A 20,401-nucleotide genomic window follows, 5' to 3' on the forward strand; every position below is an offset into this window, starting at 1 on the left:
CTCGGCAGTCGGCAGTGTCGCAGCAACATGTCGCGGGTGTGGACGCGAGCGGAGGTGGCGGCGCGCTGCCGGGCCGACGACGCCGCCATCGTCATCGACAACGTCGTGTACGACATCACGAGCTTCATCGGCGAGCACCCCGGCGGGCCCGAGGTGCTGCTGGCCAACGTCGGCCGGGACGCGTCCAAGTGCTTCCACGACGTCGGCCACAGCGACGCGGCGCTCGAGTGGCGCGCCACCTTCCGCGCAGGCGAGATCGCCGCCGACGAGCGGTGGGAGGAGCTCGGCCCGCGCCGCGACCCGCCGCCCGAGCCGCCGCCGCCGTTCACGCTGCGTAGCCTGCTGGACGCCGCGCTGCCGCCCCTGGCCATGGCCGCCGCGGCGCTCGCGCTCTACTGGGGCGTGCTGTCGTAGACGACGCGCACAGGATCGCTCGACCCCCCCGCCCGCGGCGCCCCGGCGGCGATGTTCTCACTTCTCTGTCGGTACTCGGTATCACCGTGAGTCAGCGATTCCGGGCCGCACGCGATAGCGCGTGACGTCGGCCGGCCGGCGGCGGCGGGGAGCGCGCGGCCGCCGTGCGCCCGACGGCCGACGGGGCTCAGTGTATCGCCGCACACGGAGCGCCATGGCCGAGAAGACGTTCAAGCGCGCGGAGCTCGCGAGCCGCAACAGCAAGGCGGACGCGGTGTTCGTCATCGACAACCGCGTGTACGACGTGACCCAGTTCCTGGACGACCACCCCGGCGGCCATGAGGTGCTGCTCAACGTCGCCGGCGGGGACGCCACCGAGGACTTCGAGGACGTCGGCCACAGCCTCGACGCCAAGGAGCTGATGAAGAAGTATCTGGTGGGCGAGGTGGCGGCCGAGGACCGCGTCGAGAGGAAGACCAAGAGCTCCGCGTGGAGCGAGCCGGCGGCCGGGGGTGCGGGGGGGCAGGCGGAGGGCGGCGGGCTGCTGAGCTCGTGGAAGCTGCCGCTGGTGCTGGGGCTGCTGCTCACGGTGCTGTACTCCTACCTGTTCGGCTAGCGGCGGGCGCGGGTGTCGGTGTGTGAGAGTGGACGTGTAGTGGGACGGACGACCGGACCGAGTGCTTTTTTATATTTAATCTGGATGCGATCGAACGAAAACAAAATCGTTTCAAAGAGAGGCGGCCGAAGTGAAAATGTGACATCGAAACGTTCGTTTTTTTATTGTTTGTTCGGTGTTGTAAATACTTGTCGTTTTTGTTAGGCGACATTTTTTTAATTGTACTTATATGGTGTAATAAATTATTAAATGGAGCCGAGGCTTTGTATACTTTAATGACATCTTTTCAAAAGATACAATATTATACCGATGATATCAAGTTCATGGTGCGAATACGGAGCTATATGTACCTAGCGTGCTTATCGTGTCGAGTGAACTTTGCTTCAGATAACTACATCGTTTACTGAATTAAAACTAGCCTCGCAAAATATTCGCTAGAGTGAAAAAAATGTTTGGGGTTTCCCACGGGTTGTGTCTAAGGCCGGTATAAATAGTCAGTACTCAAGATGCATCTCGGTCTCAAGACACGGTTCAGGCTCTGTGATTGGTTGGCTGTCAAAATTTGGACCAATCATAGAGCCGAATCGCGTCTTGAGAAAGAGATGCATCTTGAGTACTGACTATTTATACCGGCCTTAGTCCGCCCTTGCGTCTAACCTAGAGCTGATATAACGGTGACAATATTATGTAGGTATTATATTATTGTATACATAATGTATAAAATCGAATATAACATTCTAGTGCATGTTACATGGATTTTTCTTTCTCCTGTAACATGTTAGTACACATTACAGGAAAAAAAGATATGATAAAATCCAAATAATATTGTGGTCGTGATTGTATTTGGCCTGTCATACTCGTAGCAGCGACTAAGTACACTAAGGGTAAATTTAGACCGCAACGCGACGAGGCGAGGCGAGTTGTATGGATTTGACAGATTTCAATTGCGTGAGACATCTTGCGAATCTGTCAAATCTATATAAATTTAGAAAATATGCATCTACGCGTCACGTTGCGGTCTGAATCAACCCTAAGGGTGAATTGAGGAGCCCCTGGGCTAATTATACTTAGGTCTACAGCATTTTAACTGTCAGTTCGAAGTACTAACACCTAAACGTTGACTTGAATAAAACGAATCGAATGGCTTTGACCGATCGTAGAATTCGCAGGACAGCAAACCACACGATCTGTTTAATTAAATTATAGATTATTTTGCATTACCGTCTATTTTCTGCTTTGACTCGATTTAGCTGGGGGCCCCTCGAATTCACAACTCTTGGTCAAAAAGCGATAATACGGTAGATGCAGCCCTGGCTATACACTGTACACGCCCGCCGCAGGAGAATAGAATAGAAAATTCTTTATTTGTACAACTTAAAACTAGACTTAAACTCAAAAACAAAATAATATAGGAAAACTATGTAAAAATAGGCGGTCTTACTGCTAAGAGCAGCTATAACTGCCAGATAACCGAGGTGAAGTAGATGCTCACACGCCTGACTCCCGCAACTATAGTTTGTAGTTTTCGGTGTTGCATTATGGTTCGAGTAATTATATTGTGATCACGGTGCACGGTCCGTTTACCACCGACTAACACTACTCTATTAATTACTCGAAGCTTAAAACTATTATTAAAAAACATTTAGGCCTATTCATATATTTTAAAGTATCTATTTATCGGTAATAAGTAATAAGGTAAATCATGGGAGGATAAAGGCCGTGTGGCATCGTTTTCCTTGTTTCGTGTCCTCGGGAATTTCAATAATCAGCTGATAGCGCCGCGCGCGGGCGGTGCGGCGCGGCGAGCGATTGTGGAGCGGGGAAAGTGCACGCGCATGACGTAGGTAAGTTATTGCACTCCATATAGAGTCCGTGTGTGGCACACCTGCTGATACGTGCTAAACCTGTTGTACTCAAATCGATTCAAGAGCGGCCTTTTTATTAATGAATGAAAGTCGAACCATACATATTTGGATGCCTCACGTATAAAATAATGGGTATCTGCAGTTGTCTTAAGAAGATCTAAAAGAGTATCTTACTGACTACGAGTATTTGTTGCAGTAAGTAAAAAAATGGTAACCTAGTACCCTCGAGACCTAGAAATGTTCTAGACATTTAACCGACCGTTGCTGGTCAACAACCGTAGCTAGCTAGAAGGTGTGTAACTAAGGCCGATATAAATAGCTAGTCAGTGCTCAAGATGCATCTTGGTCTCAAAACGCGATTCGGCTCTATGATTGGTCCAAATTTTGACAGCCAACCAATCACAGAGCCTGAACCGTGTCTTGAGACCGAGACGCATCTTGAGTATTGACTATTTATACCGGCCTAAGTACTTGTACTGAACTACGCCACGTAGCTCGAGTGAGAGTTACACCTGCAGTGTGCACACCTGCTAGGTATTAGATATTATAATATTCTACCAAACAAAGTTCAAATTATCTGTTACTTAATTTCTCTGGTTCATTTGTACTCTATCCTTGAGTAGGTACCATATTTACGGAGATAATATATGTTTTACGAACTCAAGTTAGAGATTCAACGAGACCAATGGTGGTGCACAAGAATTACATCTTTTTTAAAGTATTACATTCTTCTATTGTCTTGTCGCCGTCACAAAAGTTTTTAGATTATACACTTTCCTTGCACTTATTCCACTTTGTTTTAATATAATATTCATTACAAAATTGTTAAATACACGACCGGTTTCGAAAAAATCATCATCAAGGTGTTTTTCGAAACCGGTCGTGTATTTAACAATTTTGTAATAATTTAAACATATTAAAATAAAGTGGAATAAGTGCAAGGAAAGTGTATAATTATTTAATTGAAGATGAATTTCCACCAAGAAGTGACAGTACATTCTATATCATAATATAGAGAACTTACCGCGGGACCTAAGTCCTAACTAACGATGAACTAAAGACTTTATAACTAGTAAGTATTTTTCCAACATATTCTAGCTCATTATAATTACATTTTAAAATATAGTCGTCTGTTTTTTACACGAATAAGTTTTATTTAAGTATAAAGTTTTTTACTGAACCTGCGATGAACGTGTACACTCACGGCTCAGTAACGTATTCAATATTCACGTCGAAGTGCGTCAATGCAAATTGTACGTTATTCGCGGGGTGATAGCTCCTACATCACGTATATTATGTTATATTTGTACTCGTATCGTTGTTTTTATTGTATTATTATGGCAGCTGTTGTAGTTGTGACAATTATTGAAGACCTCCAAGACAGCAACTCGCTGCAGCGAGTTATCATATTTCCTTTAATGCTTGAAAACTTTATTGAATGCTGCTTCACAACGTACCCGCCTGTAACTCTATCATCGCGCGGGGACTGCATATTTTTCATGTACTTAATATGTATAATTATAGAGTAGAAACGCTAAAGTCAATGTTCACGCGAGTGAAGCTGCGCGGGTGAGCTAGTATAACCTTGTACTATTATCTATTCTGTGGTATAACGGTATTAACATTAGGGTTGAATCAGACCGCAACGCGACGCGTAGATGCATTTCTAAATTTGTATGGATTTGACAGATTTGCAAATTGCAAGACGCCTCACGCAATTGAAATCTGTCAATTCAGTACAAATTTGGAAATGCATCTACGCGTGAGGTTGCGATCTGAATTGACCCTTAGGTACATGTAGCTAGTACGGTATAAGTGTGGTAAGTACAAGTGTGGTATGTGTTTGTAGTGTAGTATAGTGTAGTGTAATAGGCCCGCAAGGTCGCGGAAGCAGGAGGAGGTCAATATTGTAATCGAACGACTCGCGAGTCGCGTCTTATGTAGAGACTACTGCGACGTGAACTCGACCCACGAAAACAACTTTTATTATAATAATTAATAAATTTGAATAACGTTCTAGAATTATACGAAAAACATAACCTCATCATTATTTTTAATTCCGATCTCATTGATAACATTAGATAATACCGGACGAATTTAGTATTTTGGACGGTGACGTAGGCGCCTACTGCCCAGGTGTAGGTACCTACAGATTGACACAGGTCATCAATCAGGAGGTCATGACTAAATAAACCAATTATATCAGTAGCACGATTAATTTAGCCATCTGCGAAGTCGATACGTTCCGGGAGCGAGTGGCGGGCGTACTAGCGGCGTGTGGCGGCGACGGCGGCGACGGCGGCGTGTACCACCAGCAGCGGCGAGGGAGAACGTCGGTCCCTTCCCCGCAAATATTAGAGGCGATGCGATGGTTCCTTATATATCGACGGGTGCAAAGTAAAAAAAGTCATCTGCAATTTTGAGTTTTTCGTTTTTTTGTAGAAACTAGCTTAATATATCATGTTCTACAACATACCAAAAACAAAAATTCAAATATCACCTTATTTTTGGTACTTTTGTCACGTAAAAGAAGACATCTACTCTTGTTTTGTGAAATTGCACGATGTAAATGCGGATAACTACCGCTGGTCGTCTATACGCGGGACGCGCGGGGGTCATGTTATGCGGCATAAGCGGCTATCTGCCATATAGCTTTTTCTACGTTGCGATTGTGATTTAGATGTCTCAATTTACTTTTGCAAATTAGTATTGTTTATTATGTTTATGAGTACCTATTTATGTTAATTCTTATTGTTAGCTATATTAATTGACTTCTTATTTGTTACTGTTATTTTTTACTGTTTTTTCATGTTCAGAAAGTCCAAAACGACTTTTTAAAGAAGTTGAAAGTTTCCAGAACATAAGTGATAGATTTATCGAGCAAAATACTGTGTTGCCCGATGAAATTATTGAACATCTTATAGAAAACCTTGATGTGTCACCGATGAAGACAAATGAATATAAGTTAACTTTGTAAGATAAGTCCCCATGATCTGAATACTCTAGGCCAGTCACACCAGTTCACTCTCAGTCTGAAATATAAAATGATTTTGAAAATTTGTCGATCTCAGCAAATTAACAAATACGCCAACACCCTCAGAATACAGTTCATTCATCACTTCAAGTCCGCCGCGTCCATTATCAGTATTAGATCAAAATATTATATATTCTTTTTTATTAAACAGATACTTTGATCTCATATAATCTATAACCTGCTTGAGTTTATTAACTCAAACAGGCCATCGAGTATATTGTCCCTCTCAAACTTTAAATCTTCTATAGACAACACCATTGATGCTTCTTCGGCAGTGGAGGCATCAAGTGAATGTTCTACGCCTTCCTCGTTAAACGGTAGAAAAAGACGTCAGTTAAATATTGATCTAAAGAAAAGACGATTGAGAAATAAAGACACGTGTATTGATACGAGACGTAAATTACGACCAAATTTAGGTAAACAATTACATCAGTCCAGAAATGGTAAATTGCAACCTGCGTAACATCATATCCCGGCATTTGCAAGTTCTCGCGAAGTTTTTCTATTAACTTATCTTTGACCGGTTTTGGGATCTCTGTGATCACGAGAAGCAATTGAGAAATCGTTGAAATAAAATTTCATTTTGTGTTCTGAAGAATCGTATGCACCCCTCCGATGGTGTAAAACGTCCGGCGATGCTTATGATGTTATAATGAACCCATCATGCTTACAAGTGCCAAGTACAAAGACTTAATAAGCCTCTGCCTAAATTATAATAATTTACAACATAGTTCCTGTACTGATAATGATACTGAATAATTTTTAAATTAGTTTAAAATAATTAAAGTATTGACACAGAATTTCATTTTTGTTGTGAGAAAATACGATTTTTACGAAAGTAAATGAATGATTCCTAAGTATATCCATACTAATATTATAAATGGGAAAGTATGTTTATTTATTTATTTGTTTGTTTGTCCTTTCTTCACTCTCTAACGAAGAAACAAATCGTATTGTTTTTTGGCATAAACTTATTTGAAAGGATGAAAAGTAACATAGGCTACTTTTGGTCTTGGAAAAACATCATGTTTCTAAGGGAGCTTACGGGAATATTTGCAATTTACGCGATTTTCAAATTCCACGCGAGCGAAGCCGCGAGCAAAAGCTAGTATTTCATATTTTAACTTCCTTCTAAATCGTGTACCTTGCACCGAATCGACAACGTAGAAAAAGATATCTACGCAATTATGTTCTGAACTTGGTGTGTTTAAGATGTAAAACGTTTAACTACATATTTTAATAATATAACTTACTTTTATTAATAATTTTAATAATATAAAGTGTTACACTTTACGTAGTTACTGATAATCGTACTAGTAATCGGTAAAAATACTTTAATAAATATAATTTTTAATTCCCACGTAGAAACGACCAAGTGGTAGTTAACTCAGTTGTCATATTTTCAAGCGCAATGTAGATGCAGACAACTACAATATCTCGTAAATTAAACATAATTAGAAGAAATTAAATATACATGTGGATTCATTAATAAATAATGAAACAATGATGAAAATTTCAATAAATTTGATCGGAAATTGATAAAATGGGAGCATTTTTTTCTATTATGCGCTCTCCTGAAAAGTTGCTGTTTTGTAGATGACTCTTTTTACTTTGCACCCGTCGATATGTGGAGGAATAAATCCACTTCGATATACGGGCGCGCGGTCACCCGCGAGTCGACTTCGGCGCCTGCTCCTCGGCCTGCAAAATGTACTCTACCGCCTGGAAACAGGGTCGCTTTTCCGGTGTCGAGGGAATTCCGCTAATATTTCGCCATCGATAGGTCTCCGGGGCCGCGTTTTTCGCACACGCGAACATTATATTAGCATTTAATAATTATGTATGTTGCCAGATTGCCCCGCCGCCCGCAGCCGCCCGCCGGCTACGCGCCATTCGGTGATTTTTGCCTGATATTGATGACCCCCCACTCGTCAAAGTCAAACTCGTTCGCTGCGGCTTCCGGGTGAACAGTGAACACATTTCTGAATCGTCAGAAGCGTGCACATTATTTAAAAAAATTGAGCTGTCTTAGAGATACTTACCTTTCAAATGAAATACTTTAGAGTACCTACCCAGGTTCCACTAATTGATGCATCATTGGTCCTCATTCGGACCAGTCTGTTTTCTATTAAGCAGCATAATATTTTCAAATCAGTGGTCACACAGACTTTACGTATGATTCTTTGGTTCGACATTAATAAATAAGAACCATTTTTACGAACGAAAAACGAACAAAATAGTAATAGTATAATGATCGCCGTGTAATGATAGCGATAAGCGACTCGAAATGCTCGTGGTACTCTTCAAATCGGTGCTGACTGCTGAGTGCTGACACACAATCAGTATAATTATTGTTATCTGGCGATACGCACTCTCTCTGATAAGCCGTGCTACAGACTGTTTCGCGATTGTTCTCTCGAATCTTCCATTTCTTCGAGATCAATTTGTGCTTGTGTCATACAGATACTATTGGGACTGGTAACAGTTCGGGATGTTCACTAAAGTTTTCCTCAATATAATATATTATCATGGATGCTTGTAAAGTAACGTTTTGTTAGTAAACCTATTGACGAATGACGAGTCATGTATTCGAGATAACTACGCAGTTCAATGTCGTTACGTAACTAGCTCCGTACTTAAAATTATTTATGACTTTTAAAAAGTTTTTACTTTTCGATTAACGCGATAAATAACATTATATTTATCGCAGTAATTGTAAAGTACCTTACAAGCATTTGCACTCGGTTGCTACCCAAAGTATGCTTATCACTCGTGAATCGGAATAAGTTGATTAACAACATTATAGTTTAAAGAATTAACGACGCGTCACATACTCGCTGCGGTCGACCATCGAAGCCTCACTTTTGTGGTTCCGTACTTAAATCTTAATTATAGATAATGTTTATAATACAGTCACAAATGTTCATGACAACTGACGAGCAACAGATGCAGATGCATTGGCGTCGGCGCGGCCGCAGTGCGCGCCGATAGTTGACAGGTGTCTCCTGTCACAACACTTCTAGAATACGGGTACATGCAGATGGGGAGTACAGTAGAGTCGATGAGGAGGAGAGTCGAGGACAGTTTATTGTTACAAGTAACTTAAACTGGACCTTAACTAAGCCATTTTTCATTACAAATTGGTAAGCGAGAATCCTATTGCGGTTCCTGCAAATTGTTCGTTATACATTTTATTACGAAGTAGTCTATACCTCCGCTACAGATTACTACCCGATGCGATTAATTTAACACGACATACATTTGAACGTGCGGAGTGCTCAACATATTCTGTTTTTCCGCCGTACGCTAAGGTCGTCGCGGACCGCGGCGACGCGCGACGGGCGAACACGTAATGACGTCGTTATTTTTATACTTTATATTATAATTCCTCCCGTCTCGAGCCTTCATAAATTAAAAAGTAATTAATGTTGACCTTCCGAGAAGTAATTAAGTGTAAAACTGTACTTAAATATCTTATCGTGTGCTTGTCGACTCGTAATCTGCATAAAAATATCTTTTATTTACACTACACACTTACACTATGGCGGACAGTGTTTTCGGCGCCATTTAAAATACATATTTTTCAATCAACATTTTTATGGTTTTCTACTGTTTAAAATATTATAATATTAGCTTTTTTGGTGAAGATGAATAATTAAGAAGCGATTAGCATGAAGAAAATAAGTAGGTCAAGTAGCCTATTGAGCGTAAAACAAACACAACGCGTTGCCGCAGGAAGATAATACATACTAATATTATAAACAATTATACTACTATTATAAATACAAAAGTATGTCTGTTTGTCTGTCTGTCTGTTACCCCTTCACGCCCAAACCGCTGCATCGATTTTGCTGGAAATTGGCATGGAGATACTTTGAGTCCCGGGAAAGGACATAGGCTACTATTCATCTTGAAAAAATGTACGGTTCCAGCGCGATAAAAAGAAATTGGCGCAACGGAGTTGCGGGTGTAGGGAATGCAAATGTCGCGAGATTGGGGCTCAAGCGAGATCCCGCGAGTTTATGAATACAATATCGCGAGATCTCGCCAATTTCGAGATCTCGCGAGATTAGCAGTTTGGTGGGTTTTTTTGCAAATAATCACAATATTTGAATAAATTACGAAAAAAAGTAATGAACATTAAAAGTATTATAAGATTAACATTCATTTTCACGAATTTTTTCTATTGAATTTTATGCATCAAACATTGTTTGTCGTATCTGTCTATAATTTTTAAGTAGTAAACTTTGACATAAGTACGTACCTTCTATCTATCAAATAACAAATGAAAGAAACAACCAGTCTTCTCTTCTAATGTGCGCTTTTATAATTTTGGACGTGGCGTTAATATCGTGGACGTCCGCGGTAAAAGAACACTTAGGGAAGTACAATGTATGGAAATAATATAATATGAAGACGTTTTTAAATTTCCGTCGACGACAATATTTTAACGTGCACGTTAGAGGACACGACCTCTACACTTCTGAACCGCACAAAACTTCCGCGGTGCGTACAATCAAAAGGGCATTGAACGTGCCTAACGTTTTATCGTGGAAGCCGGCATCCACGATAACGTGACGTCCAGAATTATAAAAGCTCACACTATCAAACACAAATCTTTTAGTAATAAAACAGTTTTTTTGTAACTAACAAAACAACGAGAAGTCAAAATTCAGGACCTAGTAGAAAATCACAATGCACAGTTGCTTATGCCAGCTCCTCTTTGTTTTTACTCCGTGATCGCAACTTCGTCCGTGTCAGTCCGCGCTTCGAATAAGACATTTTTATGCTCAAGTGCAATCTCGTCAAACTTGCGAGATCTCGCCTTTTTTTCGTCCGAGATCAATCTCGCTAAAAAAGGCCGAGATCTCGCGAGAACAAGATTGCATTCCCTATGCGGGTGTCATCTTGTATTTTTATAAAGTAAATCTATTGGACGGTGATTTTCCATAAGGACGAGGAAGTCAGCTATGACCGAAGTGTATGTCGCCCTTGAAACTAATTATGATTTGCGGTAAGAACGAATCGCTTCCTCTATAGAACGAAACTGGTACTATTAAGTTGTGCAGTGTGTGTGTCAACATGAGATGACACTGTGTTGTGTCATATTTGTTTTATGCTTGTGGGAGTGCAAAGCTTCTTTGGAGCTGTTTGAGGTATTCAAGTAGTAAATACTATATACTCACATTTATAAGTGGGAGAGCCATGTTTTGGCACGAATGGGCCGGCTCGACCGGAGAAATACCACGTTCTCACAGAAAACCGGCGTGAAACAGCGCGCCAGCTTGCGCTGTGTTTCGCCGAGTGAGTGAGTTTACCGGAGGCCCAATCCCCTGACCCCTAACCTCTTCCCTTCCCTACCCTCCCCTATTCCCTTCCCCTCCCTTCCCTACCCTCCCCTATTACCCTGTTCTTTCTTGAAAGGCTGGCAACGCACTTGCAGCTCTTCTAATGCTGCGAGTGTCCATGGGCGACGGAAGTTGCTTTCCATCAGGTGACCCGTTTGCTCGTTTGCCCCCTTATTTCATAAAAAAAAGATCTTAAATTACGAGTTTGATGACGTCACATCCAAATCGAAAGTACCGCAAAAGCGTTTTCGTCAGTACAAATTGAAAAGATAAAATCATATTTTCAAATCGACTTTATTTATCAATCTTATGCTTTTATTTGATGATAAGGGTGAAATACGATTTCCTAGGCCAAGTCCTACTAGAAATATGCATTTGTTCAATGAAATTGAATATAGGTCAAGTAGCCTATTGCAATATACACTCGGCCAAGCGCAACTTTACCCGCATTTGCTTACAAGTTGGAACACGTTTTGTAAATCAGAGCGTTTCACATGAGTAGAGTTAATTTCGTTAATAATTAACAGTAATCGCGACTATTACACAGTCGCAGGGTGTCTACTGTCTTATGAAATAGCCGAAGATTAGGTTTCGATAAATTGATCGTATTACAAGGAGCTCCTCATTAAATAGTTACCTGGGTCTCGTCGCTCGAATCTCGTTTTGGTAACTCGTCGGCCACAGGCCAAGATGTAGAGAATCGGCGGTCGGTGAATCGGGTTCCTGAAAGTCCGAGGTGTTTGCGCTGGAACATCGACCGGAGCCGATAGCCATTGATGTATTGGTGTGGTCTAATGTATTATGTATGTGGCGAGCTGCGGGCTGCGGGCTGCGGGCTGCGGGCGGGAACCAATTACTATAGTGGTGGCCGGACGGCGGGCGCTCGTTATGTATCGGTTATATTTTAAAACAAACGGTACATGTTGTCGGTCATCAGATTCATCTGTATCGTGTAAATATTGCCTCTCCGGGTTGTAATGTAACCTGCTCTATGTATCATTGAATAAATTGATTCCTAGGCAGTTGACAGACCAACGTCATTCGGTCGGATCATGTCAATTCAATGTTAATTGTGATCTGTCGGTTGGATTTGACGTAACGCGACCAAACTACGTAAGTCCCCCATCTGCCTGGGAATCAATTTCTCTGATATTACTATGTAGAGCAGATGACACGGTCCGGGGAGGCAGTATCGCAGCCGAGAGGTATGGCAGGTATTACACGCATCAATATTATCATGATCTAGTATCACGCGAATCACAAGTACTACTGCGATACTGCGATTCGGCCTATTATCACAAAATCGTGATAATATTGATGCGTGTAATATGCCCTTTTATAGGGGCTTATGTACTGCATTTATGGATGCGACGATGTTACGCATTATAATTATTACGGCTATAATGAGCAGATTACATTATCTATAATTAAGTATAGCTGTAATTATAATGGTGAAGTAGTCACACCCGTAAATGGCCGATAGGAATACTTATTAAGTACCTATTAGATCCTATAAATGCATAATATTTATTTTACTTTCGCTTATAAATGTATAAATAAATTAATTATCCTAGCTCAGGCTTACAACAGCTGCACTGCAGGAAATAAAACACGCGTGCTCTTAAATATTAAATATTTTATTTGAAAACAAACTTATTCAATTTACATATAGTTTATGTATTACATACATACACTCGCGCAGCCGCACTCACACAGACACGCGTACTGTAAAATGTCTATGTAGTTATATGTACAGGATACTATACAAGTCACTCTATACATCACGGTTCATCCGAGACAACAGACAACGTAAACTTTGAACAACACAAACGCTACCGGTGCCGCAAGCTACGCCGCTAAAATCACGTTATTCACACTAATAATAAAAATTATATTCTTTGTCTCCTGACATCATAATATTTATTATAATATTGGTCGTTTAGATAGCTGGTACTATAGTGCAATGGCTACCCCTTTCGACTCGATAAAATTGTGCTCCAAAATGAGGTCATCCTCCTAGTATTGCTTCCTTTAAAAGTTTAAGTGATCTCCTGAGAATAATTTACGTATTAAATATTAATTACAATTATTCACAGTAGAGGCCGGAACAACACCGAAAGTACGATTTTAAACAGTTTAACGATTTATCCCACACAACAGGTTATTCAAATTTAGCATCAGATTCTCAGACCAGAAAATCGAGATAGAGCGTACGACGCGACCCACGATTAGAGTCCACCAGTCAAGGACACAATTATTATTGTGTGTCACGGCACACAGGGGACACGAGTTTATTGATTTCAATTGAGATTTACGCAGGCCTGCGAAACGGGACCGCGTTTTGTTAATAAATAATGTTATTTTCTTATTATGCACAGGAGTCGCAGGCGTAAGTCGTAACGTGATAATGAGTTATCCGACGCGAAACAGGAGGTAGCTCCTTCATGCCGTCGTGCAATGGTTTGATACATTTATAATAAACTTATCACTATCACGACTCGGCCTGTTATCTGCTATTTACTTGTCGTATATTGCCCTGTATGACCTGTATAATGCAGTTTAAGAGTGGCTCCATAGTCGTCGATTCGCGACGACACGACGTTTGTTCAATCAGTGACCTCGTCATCGTGACTAGTGGTTTCACTCGTGACTCGACAGTCGACACACTCCGGCCCGCACCCGCCGAATACAAATAAAATTTAAATTCCTCGTTAAGCGAGGAAAATAAAACTGTTTAATTAATTTTAGCATTGAAGCTTGACATTCCGAAAACGGAGTCTTCGCGGTTATATTATTATTTTAACAAAACTACTCTACCTGCGTATTGCGTAATACTAGTAAATGACGAATCTAAAACTCATTAATCATTAAATTATATGAAAAAGATCTTTAAAATAGAGGCAGCATAGCATGCGACACCCGCTTCACCCAGCTCAAAGCACGCAGGCGGAGTCGCAGGCGGAGTCTCTAAGCCGGTGCTAACGAAAATTAATTACACGGTTTTCGGTCGATCGCCCCGCGTGTCTGGAGCTGAAGTCTCATCGGAGATGCATTCATAAATTAGCCTAGCGCTCTGTGGGTGGCACATCAACGATGACGCCTCCACGTTCTAATTTTTTGAAAGAGAACGCAGAGGCGCCGCGCCGCGCTGGGGGCCAGAAGAACTCCTTTACACCCGCACGTAATCAGTAAACGAGGACGACGCCACGACGCCGAGCGACCACTCCGGTCTGCGGCCTCAACGGCTCGGTCGTCGGGATCTCCCGGCCCCCGGCTCGCGACGTCGTCGGACTGTCGAGTAGTGTGCCTCGACAGAATGTACCTCTCCGCTGTAACACTGAACACAGCTGGCCGGGAACTCGGCGCGGGCCCGAAGCACTCGGCGGAGGTCTCCGGCCTCTCTCCCCAGTTAAATATACTATATTAAAACCAACAAATATATAAATTTACTTTACATCGAATTCCAATGAAAATTGTCCAAAACGATACGCGGCCCCCGCGGTGGTCGCGGCGGTGCTGGTACCACTAGTGACACGAATTATTGTATAATTTAGTGTCGTACAAATTTTTACCCAGCCGAATCGTCGGGGGCATTTTAGAAACGCTAAATCCTACGTCCCCGGTGGAGCGACTTACGGTACGTAACGTGTAATTACAAGTATATTATTACCTATCGGAGTATTTACAGGGGGAGGGGGCGCGGCCGAACGGAAGACTCCCGCGACCTTGCACCGCGAACTTTATTTAATTTAATCGTCATCTCCTTAACCGTAATAATATTATAACTATCTATATTAACTAGGTGGCGCGGGGAGGGCGCAGGAGTCTTCCGGGTCGGGCCAAGCGGCCCCGGCGCGGAGCCGCAATGTACAAAACGTGAGCGAACGTCGGGGGCCGTTCCGAACCCGCGCCGCCGCCGCGGCCTCGACGGTCCCGGGGAACTAGCGAGTTCCGGGCGCGAGCGGTGCGGGGGGCGCGGCGGGGGGCGCGGGGGGCGGGCGGCGACGGGATCAGCTGGTGAGCTGGGCGCGCAGCAGGCGGGCGTGCAGCGCGCCGGCCGCCAGCAGCAGCAGCACGCAGCGCCAGCTGTCCGACAGCCCCGCCGACCCTGTCTGCATCGCCGCCGGCCGCTCGCCTGCAAAACGGCCACACCTCGAGTTACACCACTTGAAACGAGACATGAGACTCAAGAAATTCTGTAATCATAAGAAGCTTTACGACGAAGACGAGAAACGGTTTGTCGGTTGAATATAAAGGTGGCCATACACGGGACAATTATCGTAACGATTTATCTCCTCGATGTTAAAATCGAACGACAAATTGTCCCGTGTATGGGCACCTTAAGATTACTCAGCAATCAGATATACTCGACCTTGGAGCCGCTTAATAATATGTTGAATCACAGTGACTGGATGGTTCGATAAACTTGTTTTTACGAGCTGTTATCTATGCTATTATTGTAAGTGTAGATTCAGCTGTGTTAAGATAAGTAATAAGTATAAACAAATATGGCTGTGTTACTTCCGTAAGAAAATGCCACTGCATTGTGCTAATTATTCTCATTTTCTCGAGTAGTTAAAAGCCACATAACGTTATTTTACTCCTAGGGATAGGGGGCGTGTCGTTTGATTGAGTCGAGTTTGATTTTCTATAGCATGGGAGTAAATTTCAGATTTGTTCAAATCAGGGAAAACCGAGGGTAGGTTTGATACTGCCGGGAGACAGATACATAAATTAGGAGTATTGCCAACGAGTTGCATCAGATCCACTCGGGTCGCGGTGACCTCAGGGATACAAGCTGACTCCTTACACCTATACATTGGTAAAGTGTATACGGACCGTTGAGCACGTGGACGCGCACGGAGGCCAGCTCGGCGTTAGAGGGCGCGCAGGAGTAGCGGCCGGAGTCGGCGGGCGCGGCGTCCTGCACCAGCAGGTAGGACGTCGTCGCCGCGCCCTTCTCCGTCACCACCGACACGCCGCCGCGCGACGAGTCGTACGAGATCACCTGCTAACACCGCAGGTACACGCCGCCGCCGACTACGCCCGCACGCGTATTCCACGTGTGTGCGTAGTAGGTAGTCGGAGAAAGGTATTGCTAGTCTAGGAGTAGCTTCTGCACTTGCACTGCACTATTGATGGTCGTCTGACGGTACTTCCGTGTAAACAAATACTCGGTCAATACTCTAAAACGATGGTATAAATGTACGTTGTCCTGGAAGCAGGCCACGTTTATATTATTACGCTGGGAAGTCTCCCGAACGACTGTTCCATGAATGCACAGTGCGCACTTATAATAGTTATTAATCTACGACTTTCTAATTGTGACCTTAAAACTTTAACATAGTTTCATTTGTACAAGGAAACTATAAACAATAGGTTATTTGGACATTTTACTTCTGGCCTATCCGAGATAAGGGTTAGAAGAGGTAGAAGAAAGGGGTAGACATTATCTAGGCACCTCGGCGCCCCCTTTCGTCGAGAGGCCCCTTCTGTACGTAAGGTCATGATGGATAAACATAGGTGCCACCAGGATTTCAAAGCTGTATACAGATACGACATGCACAATATAGTATGTGTATACGAGTACTCTATGGAGTACGTGTAGGTGAGCAATCGTCTATAATATATCCACAATGGGCCAACGCGGAGAAGCTGCATTATGCCCTTACGTTAGAAAATATTTTCGATGTTATTAACTGCTAATACTGTCGAGATTTTGCAGTTAATAACTGAATTAAATTATCCTTAAAACTACTAAAACTAACTATTTATACAATTCGAATCTCGTTTGCTTCTCTCATTCATAAAATGCAATACTTACGGTACGGTCCCTCATTATTGCTTTATTAAAGTGGTAGGCATTTGAACGACATAAAATAATACATTCTAGATGGTTGATGAGTTTCACTCACAATAATTAAATATTCGATGACATATCAATGTCAATAATATTAGTTAATAATTGTTATTATGTTTCGAGCGTATAAGCGTATAAATCAAGCAAAAGAAATGTCGCGAAACAAACGAAAGCTCCGAGTTGACCCTCGAGACATCTAAAACTTTATAACACAAATGCTATCAAATTCATAACTTTCGGTAACTTTTTTGTCGGATTATGATTAGGGCCCCTCGTGCACCACTCGAGGCGCCCGTCAAAGCCGAATTAATGTCCGCTAAACAAAAGGCCTTACTTTCGACGACGTAACATCTTACTTTCGAGGCGGACGTAGTGGAGCGCGTGCGAGTATGTAGTACAGCGACTGTTTAGTGATTAGTCAAATCGCTTTAAGTTTGAAGTGATGTGACTCACTGAAGCTAAACGTTAATGTACACATTTAGATAGTATAAATTGAGTGTGTTCAATAGGTGAAAATAGACCCGACCCAAGGGCTCTCGTTTCTGTGTGAATAGGCCTTTAGTTCGCAACTACTTTATTGATGCTATATTATGCTATATTATTGCTAAAGATACTAATTTATATGACTTGTCATGTGTTCAATAGCGCCCCCCCCTGCGGTCGGCCCTGGGCGGTGGTGTGGTGTATTACAGTAATGGCGGTCCAGGTCCAGTGCCCCGGCAATAGGGTTACGTGATTGTCGAATCCATTCAAAGTGTATTGACTGATGTTTGGGCCGGGGGTAGCGAGGGGGGAGGAGGCTGTTTGGTAGAGGGGGAGGGATGATTCACCTTACTGCTGTCTGCTACTATAATATACTTATACAGGGAGGTGGATTGAAACAAATGATGTCTACATACGCTACGTAAACTGTTCATTAATTGTTTGTTTAGCCTTTTTATAAATTAGCCATTATGAGGATTACGCCTTTAGCTATAGATTTAGTGATGTTCTCATTACATAGTGGTATCTTGAGAGTTACTAGCGGCACGAGCGCGGGCGGTAAAATGGGCTCGCTAACGTACAAACCTCCGCATTATACCACCTCGTATCCTATGGCGATCGGTAACTGAGGGGTATGACGTCGCCGTACTCATTACGCGCGAAATGAAAAATAAAATACCACCGGCGAAATTAGATAGCGAGTTCAGAAAGAAAAGTTGAGAAAGTAATTAATGTTGGCGCGCCGCGGAGCGATCACCCGCGGACGTCCCCCTCGTCCTAGTGTTTGGAGATTCTAAATTATTGTTCGTTACATCGTCATTTGTATGTTAAATATTTGTATTTCAGACTTGAAGGTGTGGCTGTGGCCGGACATCGTCTTATATACAGACACGGATCTCCTTACGATGAAACCTTTTGTTGGCATGATAATATAATTATTGTTATAAATATCGCCTTACACAATATTTGCGTTCCATTACTATCTATAAGTAAATGTAGGCACCCACAAAAACACTCGAACAGTAATAATTTAATAAAAATAAAATAATTCAAAAAAATCAATTATAGTGATCGATCTACAGACTTATTACTTATTCTTGCTAAGCCCGCAGGATCTACAGTAGTGCCTTCAAACGAGCGAGCATCGTATATTATACTGCGAAGCGTAGGCATTCTAGTTGCTGAGTAGATAATTTTTGATCGGCACAAAAATTTCGCTCACAAAGGAGCCCTGCCCATAACAAAATATTCTGTTTGTGCGAACCTCGTACCGACTTCCAAGAAAATGTAATACCGAGTAGACGCAAGCGGCAGGCGGCAGGCGGCAGGATAGACGTGTCCCGACTACTTTTACTGGAATGTATTATTATATAAGTGTTACGGGCCAAGTTCTCCATGTCACCGATAAAGGAAACGGGCCGCGTGGTAAACTCCGACATAACATTATGCAGTTCAAGTGCCGAGTGTGTCAACTGTCAAACTATCATTACGGTTACGATATTCACTGTGGTTTTCCGTCTCATTTAACCGTTTTCATGTTTTTCCTGTGTTCAATAGTCGTGAACATGATTACACATATTGCGTTATGTTACTTTACTGAGTATAGTTTTTTTGGATAACCCCTAAAGTCGAGACTGACAAAAACAAAGAGCAGGTTTACATCTGCGTCACAACTCCCAGTAGGCAAATGACGACGGCCCGCCGCAACCGCCGCGTCACCGTGACTCGACTACACTAGCAAAGCCGGAAAGAATAATTGGAATCAAGTTGATAAGCGATATTTTTCACGTGGCCTCATCACCTCGTCCTTCAGTTTATCCTCATCCAAATATAATATATTTATGCGTGAATGTATGTATTAACATTATTACAATCGAGATTTAGTAAATTGAATACCCATCTACGACAATTTTATTTGGATCTATATCAAAGTAGTCAAAGAACGTTCGTGTGCCAAAGCCTATTTAAGGTCAATGATTTCATAAACGATGGCACATCTTGGGAGTAGGATGGCTCCTTGCAAGGCTACATCTACATTATTATATTATGACTTGCAATTATGTATGGATGTTAACATTGTATAATTTTAAGTTACAATTGTAAATTTTATTTTAAAAAGATTAATTTTTTTCTCACTATTTTGGTAAAAAGTGGACCCCGTGCGAGTTTCTTACGCCGGTTCTTCTCGCCGGGATAGTTCCCGAACCGGTGGTCGGCACCATTAGCATCAACGTTCTGAAAGTATTTGTTACAAATCTATTCGGAAATAAAACAATTTTTATTTATTTTACTAGCTGTCCCGGCAAACGTTGTTTTTCCGTATAAATAATTTTAGATATGAAAAATAGATGTTGGCCGATTCTCAGACCTACTCAATATGGTCACAAAATTTCATGAGAATCGGTCAAGCCGTTTCGGAGGAGTATGGCAACGAAAACTGTGACACGAGAATTTTATATATTAAGATTATTTATTTATTACACACGAAATTTTTAATTTACATCAAATACCCAGGAAACAGCTAAAATGTGTTCTACTACTCTTCTAACATGCCCCTGACTCGTTTTTTCAAGTTTATTTTCAATGTACAGAAAAAATTACCTCTGCGATTTTATTATAAGTATAGATATAGATAGATAAAGATATAAATTATATCAATAAATATAGCTACGTGAGGTCGCAATTCAAATAATTTCGAATAAATAAAATTTTAACGTAAGTTAACCGGCCGGCAGGATTACACTAAATATAAACTTCAGGACAATTTGGTTGAAATATTAT

At 42.1% G+C, this 20,401-nt stretch overlaps 3 protein-coding genes across 3 annotated transcripts in view; 2 read left to right on the forward strand and 1 right to left on the reverse strand.

Annotated features, from left to right (window-relative positions):
- On the forward strand, positions 1-538 carry LOC121730176 (cytochrome b5-like). The gene has a single exon (XM_042119102.1). The coding sequence runs from the start codon at positions 28-30 to the stop codon at positions 412-414; it is 387 nt and encodes a 128-aa protein (XP_041975036.1). The 5' UTR covers positions 1-27; the 3' UTR covers positions 415-538.
- Positions 539-595: 57 nt separating this feature from the next.
- On the forward strand, positions 596-1,205 carry LOC121730175 (cytochrome b5-like). Its single transcript, XM_042119101.1, has one exon. It carries the CDS (start codon positions 629-631, stop codon positions 1,028-1,030), a length of 402 nt encoding a protein of 133 aa, XP_041975035.1. The 5' UTR covers positions 596-628; the 3' UTR covers positions 1,031-1,205.
- A 14,081-nt stretch (positions 1,206-15,286) lies between these two features.
- Positions 15,287-20,401, reverse strand: part of LOC121730654 (zwei Ig domain protein zig-8-like) — a 272,454-nt gene continuing 267,339 nt past the window's right edge. The window contains exons 6-7 of the mRNA XM_042119796.1: positions 16,117-16,285; positions 15,287-15,412 (exon numbers count right to left, since the gene is read on the reverse strand). Of these exons, the coding sequence (XP_041975730.1) occupies positions 15,288-15,412; positions 16,117-16,285 (294 nt within the window). The 3' untranslated portion in view covers position 15,287. The remainder of the gene's footprint in view (positions 15,413-16,116; positions 16,286-20,401) is intronic.

The sequence above is a fragment of the Aricia agestis genome, chromosome 9 (genome assembly GCF_905147365.1).
Source record: "Aricia agestis chromosome 9, ilAriAges1.1, whole genome shotgun sequence".
Classification (NCBI taxonomy): domain Eukaryota; kingdom Metazoa; phylum Arthropoda; class Insecta; order Lepidoptera; family Lycaenidae; genus Aricia; species Aricia agestis.